Source organism: Bos indicus, chromosome 3 (genome assembly GCF_029378745.1).
Source record: "Bos indicus isolate NIAB-ARS_2022 breed Sahiwal x Tharparkar chromosome 3, NIAB-ARS_B.indTharparkar_mat_pri_1.0, whole genome shotgun sequence".
Lineage (NCBI taxonomy): Eukaryota > Metazoa > Chordata > Mammalia > Artiodactyla > Bovidae > Bos > Bos indicus.
In genome coordinates, this window is record NC_091762.1 from 113,882,242 (window position 1) to 113,896,178 (window position 13,937).

General features: G+C 48.0%; 1 protein-coding gene across 3 annotated transcripts in view; it reads left to right on the forward strand.

The window, feature by feature from the left end:
• TRPM8 (transient receptor potential cation channel subfamily M member 8) overlaps positions 1-13,937 on the forward strand; it is an 80,587-nt gene that overhangs the window by 31,589 nt on the left and 35,061 nt on the right. For all 3 annotated transcript variants that reach the window (XR_011565952.1, XM_019957949.2, XM_019957950.2), the window contains exons 14-16: positions 6,623-6,714; positions 11,824-11,965; positions 13,240-13,411. Coding sequence is in view for 2 of the 3 variants with exons in the window: in XM_019957949.2 (XP_019813508.1) it covers positions 6,623-6,714; positions 11,824-11,965; positions 13,240-13,411 (406 nt within the window). In the remaining variant the exon portion in view is untranslated. The remainder of the gene's footprint in view (positions 1-6,622; positions 6,715-11,823; positions 11,966-13,239; positions 13,412-13,937) is intronic.

Consider the following 13,937-nt stretch of genomic DNA (forward strand, 5'->3'; position numbering starts at 1 on the left):
GAGCATGGTGAGATTATCAGGCTTCTGGTCTGATAATCTCCCCCAGCAGGTCTCCCCCAGGATCTGGTCCTGCTAAAGTGCAAAAGGCTTCTGTGATTTCGGATCAGCCTCACGGGAGCCCCAGCACTGGCTCAGGAGGTCACAGTTCAGCCCAGGGACCTTCTGTATGAGCCCATGAGGGCTAGGGCTGCGATGATGGCAGGGCTAGGGCAGGCTGCAATGATGAAGCACCGCCAGGTGGCTGAAACAGTGCAAGTTCATCACCTCATTGTTCTGAAGGTCAGAAGTCTGAGATCAGGTTGTGGGCAAGGTTGGTTCCTTCTGAGAATGCAAGGAAGAGCCTGTTTGAGGCCCCTCCCTGGTTCCTGGAGACTTGCTGGCCATCTTTGCTGCTCCTCTGCTGGCGATGTGTTGTTTGATCCCTGTCCTCATGCCCACACCACCTTCTCCCCATGTGCGTGTCTCTGTCCCAGCCTCCCTTTGTCATGAGGACACTAATCATTGGGTCAGGGGCCCATCCTGCTCCAGTATGACCTCATTTTAGCTAATCTACACCTGCAAGGACTCTACTTCCAAACAAGGTGCTGGGGGGTATTCCTTAGAAGTATCAGTTTGGAGGGGACATGGTTTGACCCACAACTCCTTCCATGCAGTCTATCAGTGCTGTCTTTACTTGCTAGTTCTTGCTCTCTTTTTTGGACTTAACTGCATATCAGCAGGCAGGGTATGAAAATACCTGCATGAGAGAATCAGAGAAAGATGGAAGGAGAGTCAACAATTAGAAATGGGCCATCGTGAGAGTTAACCAAGTTAAACTAGCACCTCTTGAGTTATGTTGTCATGGGAGTTGGCACTGCCCAGGGTCACACATGCTTCCTCCTAGACCAGTGGGGTCGGGGCTGGGGCCCTGCCTCCCTGCCTTTGCTCCACTCCCAGGCGTGGTTGACTACCTTTCAAAGCCACATCAAAGAGAAAGTTTAGCTACTGCAGAGAAAGACGATGAAAGGGTGAGTTTGAGGGGCTTTGGCTGGCTGCTGGGGGAAAGCCCTGAGTCTCACACCATCTTGGAGGCTAGCAGACCTCTTGTCCTCTGTGGGTGGGGGATGCCCAGCAGGGAAATAAGTCATGAGCCCAAAGAAGTGGAGAGGGAGAGAGAAAGAGAAAACCAGCAGGAATTGCAAACAGCATGGTTGTTGTTCAGCTGTTTAGTTGTGTCTGATTCTTTGTGATCCCATGGACTGCAGCATGCCAGGATTCCCTGTCCTTCACTATCTCCCAGAGTTTGCTCAAACTCATGTCCATTGAATCGGTGATACCATCCAACTGTGTCATCCTCTGTCATCCCCTTCTCCTCTGGCCCTCAATCATTCTCAGCATCAAGGTCTTTTCCAGTGAGTCAGCTCTTTGCATCAGGTGGCCAAAGTACTGGAGTTTCAGCTTCAGCACCAGTCCTTACAATGACTATTCAGGGTTGATTTCCTTTAGGATTCACTGGTTGGATCTCCTTGCAGTCCAAGGGACTCTCAATAGCATGGTAGTAACTGAATTTCTTTGATCTTCTGGTTTCCTGTCCTTAAATGGGCATCTTTCCTACTGTAAGCGGTAATTTTTTTCTGTTTTATTGAAATATTGTGACATAGCCCTGTATCCATTCCAGGTATGTAGTATAATGACTTAACGTACATAGAACTATGAAATGATAGCCACAGGAAGTCCCAGAGAGGAGCCACAGGACCGGATGCCTTGTGAGGCAACCTCGCCCATCTCATCCGCATCAACTCTACTGGGGAGTTCCAGCTCCTCGCCCAAACTCTGCTCCTGACCAGAAGTGGGTGGCAGGGGAATGACTTCATTCAGACATTTGGTTTTTATTCACATTTAATCCTTGGGTACTAGCATAGCAGCTGGCGCTATTGCGTTTCCGGCAAGCGTGTGTATCTTTTTAATAAATGAACTGAGAAGGCAGGGTCTTCCTGACTGAACCCCAGAGCTGTGCTGTGACTGAGAATAAGTGGGGAGCCCTGAGACCAGAGCCAGGCTTTGGGGAGGAAGCTTGCAGGAAGGGCTCAGGGGTAGCTTTCTGGGCAGTGGGTGCTGTTGGCAGCTGCTTCTTAGAACAATTGATAAAAAGTTCTTTTCCTGCTCTTAACTGCCCCTTACTCACACTCCCAACATTTCTCCCCTAGTCCCACTCCTGACCCTGCCTCCTGGCTGCATTTCATCACAGAGCCTGCGATGTGATTCCCAAGGTCATCTGTATCCTCCAGGCACCTAAAGGAGCATCAGGTCCAGAGAGAGGGCGTCTCCTGGACTGCTTCAGGGGCAGAGCTGGGCCTGAATGGAGGACGCAGGGAGAGTCATCCTGGCTCAAGCCAACACACTTCATCCACGCCCTCCTTCTTTGAACAGATATTTATTGAGCACCTACTGGGTGCCAGGCAGTGTTTAGACCCCAGGGATGAACCAAGCAGGCAAACATCTCTGTCCTCATAGACTTTTTACCAGTTAGAGATGACCATCAGGGTCACTTCTGAGAGCTTTCAAGGAGAGGAGGTGAGCATGGCAGGTAGTGTAGAATGAGTGAGTTTTGAGTTGATGGGGAGATTGGCGGAGAGGACCCAAGAGAGTGAAATTCTAAGTCCTCTCAGCACAAGCGTGTCCCTTCAGATTCGGATGCATATCAACTGCTCATCACTGATTTGGGTCATGCAGGAAGGAGTCTCAGGACAGGTGTGTTTAGCTTGGAGAGGGGCTCTGGGCAGGCGGAGTGCATGGAGAGTTGCCCAGGAGAGACACGGCGGGGACTCTGCATGGGAGGACGGCGGGCTAGTGTGCTCCCAGTTATTCCCCAGGCCTGACGTGATGCCCACAGCGTCCGACTGGGTCCCAGCTGTCCTGCCTTCCAAATGGGTGATATTGGACCGTGTGTAGCTCTGTCCCATGGACGGAGGAGCCTGGTAGGCACAGAGTGGGGTTGCACAGAGTCGGACACGACTGAAGCGACTTAGCAGCAGCAGCAGCAGCAGGTCTGTCCAAGTTTGCCCTCTCTTTCTCTGTAAAAAGTTATTCTTTTAAATTTATTTTTAGTCGGAGGATAATTGCTTTCCAATGTCGTGTTGGTTTCTGCCGTACAACGTGAATCAGCTATCAGTATAAATACACTCCCTCCCTTTCGAGCCTCCCTCCTACCTGCCCATCCCACCCCTCTAGGTCATCACAGAGCACCGAGCTGACCTCCCCGTGTTACACGGCGGCTTCCCGCTAGCTGTCTGTTTCACGCGTGCTGGTGTGTGTGTCAATGCTGCCCTCTCAGTTTGTACCCCGTCCTTCCCCAGCTGTGCCCTCAAGTCTGTTCTCCATGTCTGAGTCTCCATCCCTGTCCTGCGATTAGATTCATATCTAATCATATCTCTAGATTCCACATGTATGCATTGTACGCGTGCATGTTCAGTCACGTCATGTCTGACTCTGCGACCCCCATGAACCGTAGCCCTCCAGGCTCCTCTGTCCATGGGATTCTCCAGGCAAGAGTACTGGAGTGGGTTGCCATTTCCTCCTCCAGGGGATCTTCCTGACCCTGGGATCGAACTCACATCCCCTGCGTCTCCTTCATTGCAGGCAGATTCTTTTACTACTGAACCATCAGGGAAGGCCTATATATATGCATTAATATACGATACTTGTTTTTATCTTTCTGACTTACTTCATTCTGTATAACAGGTTCTAGGTTCATCCTGTAAAAATTCTTGAAGGGGCAGTTTGAATCCAGCAACCTTGCGTATTAAGGCAATGGTGAAGGACATGCTTAGGGTCAGGAGCGCGGGGCCCAGGCCAGCCCTGCCATCCGAGAGCCGCTCTGATTGTGTGGTCTGTGAGCCAGTCTGCGATGCCAGCCAGCCTTGCTGATTCTTGTCATTACAGAACTCTGACACTAGAGATCGCTGTTTCCCCTCAGGTGTGCAGTCTCAGGCCTTTGGAATCCTCCATGCGGTTGGTTTCCTCAAACCATCAGTTCTGCCAGCCTGGTACTGTCTTAATTAACCCAATTCACACTTGTTAGCGAAAATCAAAACCAGGCGGGATGCTACCTGTTTCAGATCGTGTCTGAATGTCAAACGCATGCTCCTCGGTGTCTGCCTGGGTCCCCTTGCCCGTGGGGGGATGGTGGTGGCAGAGGTTGCTCTGTTAATTGGAATTTTTAACCAAGGCAATCAATGAGAACAAACAGAGTTAGTTGCTAAATAGCTCTTAGGTCTGTTAAGCAGTCTGTGAATGTTTATTTAAAATGAGGCAAGTCCCAGCATCCCTTCGTGGAGAGCACACTCATTCTTCAGGGCCTCGAATCCCCCAGTCCTGAGAAAGATGGTGAAATACGGTGTTTTATGAATGTAGCCTGACCCTGGCATTCCTTCCAGAAAAGAGACTGCTGTTCCTTTTTAAAGATGTCTTCTTACTGTAACAGTGTCTCCCAGCCGCAGAATTGATGTACTTACCGTTCCTCCCATCACGGGTTCAGAGGCTAAGCCAGCTGGCGCTGTCCGGTTGCCCTGTGCCTACCTGCCTCGCAGGCCAAGGTCTCAGAGAGGGAAGTAGGTGGCAGGGAGAGCCTGTCCCAGCCGCCCTCATCTTGCCCTGGGTGGGTGGGGACCCACGTCACTGGGCTCACCCAATGGACCGTTCTGAGCCCATGAGATCCGCCACCCACAGGGGAACAGGGTCAGATCAGGCTGCTTATATCTGGGGGATTTTTTTTTTTCGTATTTTTTTTAAATTTTTTATTTTGTATTGGGGTATAGCCAATTAAGGGCTCCCCCGGTGGCTCACTGGTAAAGAACCCACCAGCCAAATGCAAGAAATGTAGGAGACCCAGGTTCAGTCCCTGGGTTGGGAAGATCCCCTGGAGAAGAGAGGGCAACCCACTCCCCTGTTCTTGCCTGGAGAATCCCATGGGCAGAGGAGCCTGGCGGGCTACAGTCCATGAGGTCGCAGAGTCAGACACGACTGAATCGACTGAGCATGCATGCACATAGCTGACTAACAATGTCGTGATAGTTTCAGCTGAACAGTGAAGGGACTCAGCCATACAAATACATGTATCCATTCTCACCCAAACTCCCTCCCATCCAGGCTGCCACACAACATTGAGCAGAGTTCCATGTGTTGTATGATAGGTCCTTGTTGGTTATCCATTTTAAATTTAGCAGTGTGTACCTGTCCATCCCAAACTCCCTAACCACCCCTTCCCCTGGTACACCTGAGGGATTGTAATACTTTCTTGGTGTTTGATTTCATAATGTTCTCACCGCCTTGCCCACTAAAGTTGCCATTTGCATTTATTAACGAATGAAGAGAAGGGCTTCCTGAGAAATTGATGCTGTTTCTTGAATCTCTTCCAAGTCTAAGACTGGGGGATCCCCATGGACTGTAAAGAAGCAGGGTGATGCTGGAGAGAGGAAACCGGATTTCAGAACCCCGAGACCCACCACTTGCTGCCTTTCTGTCTTTGGGCGAGTTCCTTTGCTTCTTTTTCTCAGGCCCTGGTTTCAGGTGTAGAATAGGAAAGGAGATATCTGGATAGCGGGTGGCCCATGGTGGTGAGTTCATGTAGTAGAGTTGAAAAGTGCCGTGTTCCTTTGATGACGCGTGTTTGTTGTTATTTTCCTCTTCCCTGAGTAAGGCAGGTACATGGTTTCCTTATCTGAGCTCACTGGGACCTTTGGTCTTACCTCCCCTCCGACCCTTATCACGTTTCATTTTAAACATGTTTAACATCTATCTTTCCCATGGGCCAGTGGATTCCTTCAAAGTCCACGTTGCACCCAATCTGATGTCTTTGTGTCTCAGGAGCCCCCCACAGGTATTTGCAATCCTGTTGACTCTCAGTAAATATGTTCTGACTGGATAAGCAAATGACAGGTGAGATGACCTCCCTGGAATCACCCAAATCTAGTGGATGGATTGCCAGAGAGGCTGTCCAGATGCAGCCTCTTCTAATGGAGAATCTTATCCCTCTTCAAGTGTTTCCCTGACATGCTTTCTTCTGAGAAATCATGACTGATAAATGCACATCATGACAAAAAGATCCTTAAGACACATTGTTCACATCAGTCATTTCTGTGACCACATCTGTTCCCTTAGGTGCCATGTGTAGCACCTGCGTGCAAAAAAGGGTTTTTTAAACTTCTAAAAAAAAGTTCCCTTTTTAAAGACCTTTTATTGTCATGTGTCAGAAAATATTTATAGGAAACACACAAATCTGTGATGACGGCAGTATGGGTAACAGCCTTGAAGAGTTGTCCAGTGTGCAGCCTACACCACTGTACGTGGCGGTTGGGGGAGGGTTCCAACTTGGCCCACACAGGCTCTGCAGGTTCCTTTTTAAAGAACAGTAAGGATCCCTGTGTCTTTTTTTCCTTGACTTTGTTAGCAACATATGAGCAACAGAACAGCAGGCATGTGACCGTACTTTCCAATCCCCCGGGAATCACAGGGGTCAGTTGCAGGGCATACTTGGTACATCACAGACTCAAAATGGATCTGGAGAGAAATGTGTGAGCGTGAATAAACCTGGACGCAGCTGATGTTCCAGCTGCTGTGTCCTTTCTGTCCCTCTGCTCTGCAGTGGTGCGTGAACGGCGTGAATTACTTTACCGACCTGTGGAACGTCATGGATTCACTCGGGCTTTTCTACTTCATAGCGGGGATTGTCTTTCGGTAAGTAGTCCTCAGCACATCTTCAAGTGTCAGTGTGCGGATTCTCTCAGTTGGAAAGGTGGAGGAGAGACATTTCAAGCCCGAGATAAGTGAGATAGGGTGAAATATGGTCCTGATATTTTATGAATACAGGGCTTCCCTGGTGGCTCAGTGCTGAAGAACCCACCTGCCAATGCAGGAGACAGGGGTTCGATCCCTGGGTCGGGAAAATCCCCTGGAGGGGGAAATGGCAATCCACTTCAGTATTCTTGTCTGGGAAATTCCACGGACAGAGGAGCTTGTGGACTACAGTCCATGGGGTCACAAAGAGTCAAATACGACTTAGCGACTAAGCAGCAACAGCAGCAACGTTATGAGTATGGTGGTGGTGGTTGAGTCACTAAGTCGTGTCTGACTCTTGCAATCCTGTGGACTGGGGCCTGCCAGGCTCCTCTGTCCATGGGACTCTCCAGGCAAGAATACTGGAGTGGGTTGCCATTTCCTTCTCCAGGGGATCTTCCACCCACTCAGATCTAGGAATCGAACTCAGGTCTCCTGCATTGCAGGCAGATGATTTACCAACTGAGCTATGAGGGAGTAGACTATCTCCAGAACACCATTCAGAAAAGCGGTGGCTATTCCTTTAAAAAAATGTTTTCTTACTACAGCAGTCCCTCTGAACCCCAGAATTGGTTTGCTTACAGTTCTTCCCATCACGTGGCCGGAGGGTGAGCTGGTCTGGGGCTGCCCAGTTGCTATGTATCCTCCCTGTCTCCCCCATTTAGAGATTATTACAAATGCCTGTTGTCTCTGCCTCTTAGAGACACAGCCTGGTTGATATAAAGTTGTGTCTCCTCTCATCCCCCCTCTTGGTGATCTGTAATTGGAAAGGGGTTCTTCATGGTTTTTCTCTTTGTGCTTGTATAATTTGGGGAGAGGGAATTAGAAATTGAGGGCCCTAGAGAATGATGAAGGTGTAAATATCACACAGCGTTTTGCTTTGAGGCCATATAATCTAACATGCATTTAACTTCAACTCGAATGTTGGTTCTGGAGCCTGCCCTCCCAGTTGCAAGGTTTCCTCAATCTCAGAACTCATGATTGGAAAAACCAGTTGGAAATTGTGTTTGGAGGGAAAAAGCAACATGACTTCACCTGATAGGGATATTGGGGTGCACCCAAACCGTGAACCCCCTTGCCCAGTCCTGCTCCTTCCAGACCTGCCTCCCCAGTAGCTTCAAGGTGAAATTCCTGGTTCTGATGGAGCAGAGAAGCTTTTCTATTCGTATTTACACCCACTTAAATCAAATCCCTTATGATTATACAGTGGAAGTGAGAAATAGATTTAAGGGCCTAGATCTGATAGAGAGAGTGCCTGATGAACTATGGAATCAGGTTCGTGACATTGTACAGGAGACAGGGATCAAGACCATCCCCATGGAAAAGAAATGCAAAAAAGCAAAATGGCTGTCTGGGGAGGCCTTACAAATAGCTGTGAAAAGAAGAGAAGCGAAAAGCAAAGGAGAAAAGGAAAGATATAAACATCTGAATGCAGAGTTCCAAAGAATAGCAAGAAGAGATAAGAAAGCCTTCTTCAGCGATCAATGCAAAGAAATAGAGGAAAACAACAGAATGGGAAAGACTAGAGATCTCTTCAAAAAAATCAGAGATACCAAAGGAATATTTCATGCAAAGATGGGCTTGATAAAGGACAGAAATGGTATGGACCTAACAGAAGCAGAAGCTATTAAGAAGCGATGGCAAGAATACACAGAAGAACTGTACAAAAAAGATCTTCACGACCCAGATAATCATGATGGTGTGATCACTGACCTAGAGCCAGACATCCTGGAATGTGAAGTCAAGTGGGCCTTAGAAAGCATCACTACGAACAAAGCTAGTGGAGGTGATGGAATTCCAGTTGAACTATTCGAAATCCTGAAAGATGATGCTGTGAAAGTGCTACACTCAATATGCCAGCAAATTTGGAAAACTCAGCAGTGGCTACAGGACTGGAAAAGGTCAGTTTTCATTCCAATCCCAAAGAAAGGCAATGCCAAAGAATGCTCAAACTACCACACAATTGCACTCATCTCACATGCTAGAAAAGTAATGCTCAAAATTCTCCAAGCCAGGCTTCAGCAATATGTGAACCGTGAACCTCCTGATGTTCAAGCTGGTTTTAGAAAAGGCAGAGGAACCAGAGATCAAATTGCCAACATCTGCTGGATCATGGAAAAAGCAAGAGAGTTCCAGAAAAACATCTATTTCTGCTTTATTGACTATGCCAAAGCCTTTGACTATGTGGATCATCACAATAAACTGTGGAAAATTCTGAAAGAGATGGGAATACCAGACCACCTGACCTGCCTCTTGAGAAATTTGTATGCAGGTCAGGAAGCAACAGTTAGAACTGGACATGGAACAACAGACTGGTTCCAAATAGGAAAAGGAGTACGTCAAGGCTGTATATTGTCACCCTGTTTATTTAACTTATATGCAGAGTACATCATGAGAAACGCTGGACTGGAAGAAACACAAGCTGGAATCAAGATTGCTGGGAGAAATATCAATAACCTCAGATATGCAGATGACACCACCCTTATGGCAGAAAGTGAAGAAGAACTAAAGAGCCTCTTGATGAAAGTGAAAGTGGAGAGTGAAAAAGTTGGCTTAAAGCTCAACATTCAGAAAACGAAGAACATGGCATGCAGTCCCATCACTTCATGGGAACTAGATGGGGAAACAGTGGAAACAGTGTCAGACTTTATTTTTTGGGGCTCCAAAATCACTGCAGATGGTGACTGCAGCCATGAAATTAAAAGATGCTTACTCCTTGGAAGGAAAGTTATGACCAACCTAGATAGCATATTCAAAAGCAGAGACATTACTTTGCCAACAAAGCTCCGTCTAGTCAAGGCTATGGTTTTTCCCGTGGTCATGTATGGATGTGAGAATTGGACTATGAAGAAGGCTGAGCGCCGAAGAATTGATGCTTTTGAACTGTGGTGTTGGAGAAGACTCTTTAGAGTCCCTTGGACTGCAAGGAGATCCAGCCAGTCCATTCTGAAGGAGATCGGCCCTGGAATTTCTTTGGAAGGAATGATGCTAAAGCTGAAACTCCAGTACTTTGGCCACCTCATGCGAAGAGTTGACTCACTGGAAAAGACTCTGATGCTGGGAGGGATTGGGGACAAGAAGAGAAGGGGACGACAGAGGATGAGATGGCTGGATGGCATCACTGACTCGATGGATGTGAGTCTGAGTGAACTTTGGGAGTTGGTGATGGACAGGGAGGCCTGGGGTGCTGCGATTCATGGGGTCGCAAAGAGTCGGACACAAGTGAGCGACTTATCTGATCTGTTCTGAGAATGAGAAGCTTTACAGTGAGTGCTCACACTATGATGTGAACTGGATAAAGCTCAATTTCCTCCTTCAAATCCTCCCTTTCTGCTTGGGTTAAAGGCTCAGCTTTTGGATCACGGTTGGACGTGATTTCTGGATCATTCCAGTTAGAAAGCACATAAGGTTTTCAATGAACATGCTAGCAGATGGTTAGTTAATCAAATGATCTGGTGCAAATGAGGTAAGTTTCATTCGGGGGAACCTGGCAGGCTCAGGTGCCAAGTGGTTGGCATCATTGTGGAAGCCTTGTGAGCCGGGAAGTTAGCGACAACAGGATTGGGTCCTACAGTAGTACAATAAATCCCCTCCTTTCGAACATGTTATGTCAGGGGAGTGTGTTCATTAAGTCTGACAAAGTTAGCCTAGGGACCCATGTAACACAATCTGCTATATAGTACTGTACTGTAATAGATTGATAGTAATTTTCACTCAAATAATACATTAAAAACAAACACAAAAAATGAAACATTTTTGATCTTACAATATAGTACCTTGAAAAGTATAGTTCAGTTCAGTTCAGTCACTCAGTCGTGTCCGACTCTTTGCGACCCCATGAACCGCAGCACGCCAGGCCTCCCTGTCCCTCACCAACTCCCGGAGTTCACTCAAACTCACGTCCATCGAGTCAGTGATGCCATCCAGCCATCTCATCCTCTGTCGTCCCCTTCTCCTCCTGCCCCCAATCCCTCCCAGCATCAGAGTCTTTTCCAGTGAGTCAACTCTTCGCATGAGGTGGCCAAAGTACTGGAGTTTCAGCTTTAGCATCATTCCTTCCAAAGAAATCCCAGGGCTGATCTCCTTTAGGAAGGGCTGGTTGGATCTCCTTGCTGTCCAAGGGACTCTCAAGAGTCTTCTCCAACACCACAGTTCAAAAGCATCAATTCTTGGGGCTCAGCCTTCCTCACAGTCCAGCTCGAAGCAGCTGTATCACTGCTCCTTTACGCTTGCTTCCGGACATCCTGGGCTTGAAGTGAAGTTACAGCACGACTGTACTCGACACTGTGGTTTAGCCACTGAGTCGTGTTTGACTCTTGTCGGCCCCGTGGACTGTGGCCCACCAGGCTCCTCTGTACACGAGATTTCCCAGGCAAGAATACTGGAGCGGGTTGCCATTTCCTTTTCCAGGGAATCTTCCCGACCCAGGGATTGAACTTGCATCTCCTGAGTGGGCAGGCGGATTCTTTGCTGCTGAGCTGCTTGGGAAGCCCACGCTACACAGAGCTGTGCAGTGCAGTACACAAAGCCCAATCTACAGGATGCGTGCTCTTGACAGTGCACACCAGACAGCTGAACTCACTTACACAACTGGACGTGGGAACCCATATTTGCATCTTTGAAAGTTCACATCTTGAAGGTCCATGTGGAGGGGACTTACTGTATTTAGGCTGAAGGGCTGAAGTGTCGGGAGTCTTGGGAGCTCTGCCGTGTGTGATGTCCTCGTCTCTCCTGGAGTCACGAGGGCAGTGCACGCGGCCCTTGGTGTTCAGTGGCTGAAGGGCAGGTGCAGACCCTGGTCTATTTCCACTTTCAGTTCCCAGGCTTTTGGCTGTTTCTTCACGTTTGGTTATTTTTAAAACTAAAACTTTGATTATAAATCAACTACACTTCAGTAAAATTAAAAGACAATATAGCAAATAAAATCCAGAAATAAATAAAAGTGATACAAAAGCACAGCTTTGAAATGTGTTGTCAGCATCTCACAAAGTCTTTCCCTTCTTTCCACAGGCTCCACCCTGCTAACAAAACCTCACTGTACTCGGGACGAGTGATTTTTTGCCTGGATTACATTATATTCACCCTAAGGTTGATTCACATTTTCACGGTCAGCAGAAATTTAGGACCCAAGATTATAATGTTGCAGAGGATGGTAAGAATAAAGAGTATCTGTGGTTAGTTGTCCTTCTTCTGACTATACCCAGAGTTCCTTTCGTTGCTGAGAGGAACTTTTTCTCCACAGAGGGATGGTGGCATTTCATAATCAGTAGCGTTTGTTTTTTTTGATCTGTTTTCCTCAGGGGCCCCTTCCAGGTTAAAATTTAATGAAAGATGACTGTTGGGAGCAAACTGCATAACTCAGCACATTCCTAGTAAAGATCTCTATTTAGACCGTCCATGTTACCAAGTACTTTCACTTGAGTCTTAAGTATTCACTAGTGGTGGCACAGTGGTAAGGAATCCACATGCCAATGCAGGAGATGCAAGAAACTCAGATTTAATCCCTGTGTGGAACAGATCCCCTGGAATAGAAAATGGCAACCCACTCCAGTATTCTTGCCTGGAGAATCCCGTGGACAGAGGAGGCTGGTGGGCTACAGTCCACGGGGTCACAGAGTCAGACACGACTGAGCACGTGTGCGTAGGCAGGATAGGGACTTTTACAGTCATTTCATAGATGTGGACAGTTGGGTTCAGGAGGTTCACATGTTTGTCTGGAGACATGCAGTGAGCTAGGAGCAAAGCGAGGTCTGGAACTTTAATCTTATAACCACATAATACAGACCTCAGGGAAGCACCACCAGACCCATCTCATGGGGCCAGAGAACAGAAAGATAATTACACGCTGACCACGTTGCTTCTCCCAGCTCGTTCTCCACGTGACCCAAACCTCCATGTTTTTGTCTTTAAATCGGATGGGCGTTTGAATGAGCTCATCTCGAGGTTCCTTTCCAGCGCTGAGCTCCTCTGAGTTTGTGGTTTTAATTCAAAGCATATCTGGGGCATCGAGTCACCATGAAGTCATGCTGTGTGTGCAGAACATTAAAAACAATAAAATGGTGTATTGTTGTTTAAAAAAGAGAGCTTTTATTTTCCTTAAAAAAAAAAAAAAAAAAGCAATAGCTCAGGGGTTGGCTGGAGAGGAGTGGGGCACTGTGGAGTTGGGGCCCTCTTCTGCTCCCAGGCAGGTCTCATTCAGAAAGTCTCTGCTCTGAGATGGCCTGGGAACCTGCAAGCAAAGATGCACCCATCAGTGCATGCCCTGAGACCCGGGGGTGATGATGAGCATGTCTAAAAATTGGTGGGTGGATGATGCTGGCTGCCGCAGGTCCCTGGGGCCCCTCTGCCCTTCTCTGTGGTCAGCGGAGCAGTCGAGCCGCCCTGGTGCAGTCCTGACGCTGCTCTTCTGTCCTCCTCCCTCGACAGCTGATCGACGTGTTCTTCTTCCTGTTCCTCTTTGCCGTGTGGATGGTGGCCTTTGGTGTGGCCAGGCAGGGCATCCTTAGACAGAACGAGCATCGCTGGAGGTGGATCTTCCGCTCAGTCATCTATGAGCCCTACCTGGCCATGTTTGGCCAAGTGCCCAGCGATGTGGATGGTGAGCCTGACATGGTCCCGATGGGGACAGCTGGGACACGAAAGATGCTTCCAGAACCAGCTCTCAGGGAGCCTCCAGGGCTTCCTGGTTTGATCCTGAGACTTGTCCTAGGAACAGGCTGCTGGAGTCCGGCCAACATCAGGCAGTGGACACTAACCCTCAAAGCCTTTTCCTTCTCCTGAGCAGGATCTTATGTACCCTGGCAAGCTTGTCCCCAGCATCTCAGCCTGCAATTTTTAAACCTTCTTAAAAAGAGTGTTTCTCAAACTTATGACAGCAGCATGGCCGATGACAGCCAGAATCCTCACTGGTGTAGAAAAGAGTGTTGTGGGTCTGTCCAGAGTGACAGGGTACCCATTTATTTCAAAAAGTGCAATAGTGAAAAATTTTGCCCTGGAACCTGGGATTTAAGCTTCTGGTATGAGTTCACTGCCAACTATCTGGAGGCAGGTTAATGGTAGCAGAGATGGCATTCATTTGATCACAGCCAGTTGGCATAAGGAAAGCATGGGGCATGTGCAAACTG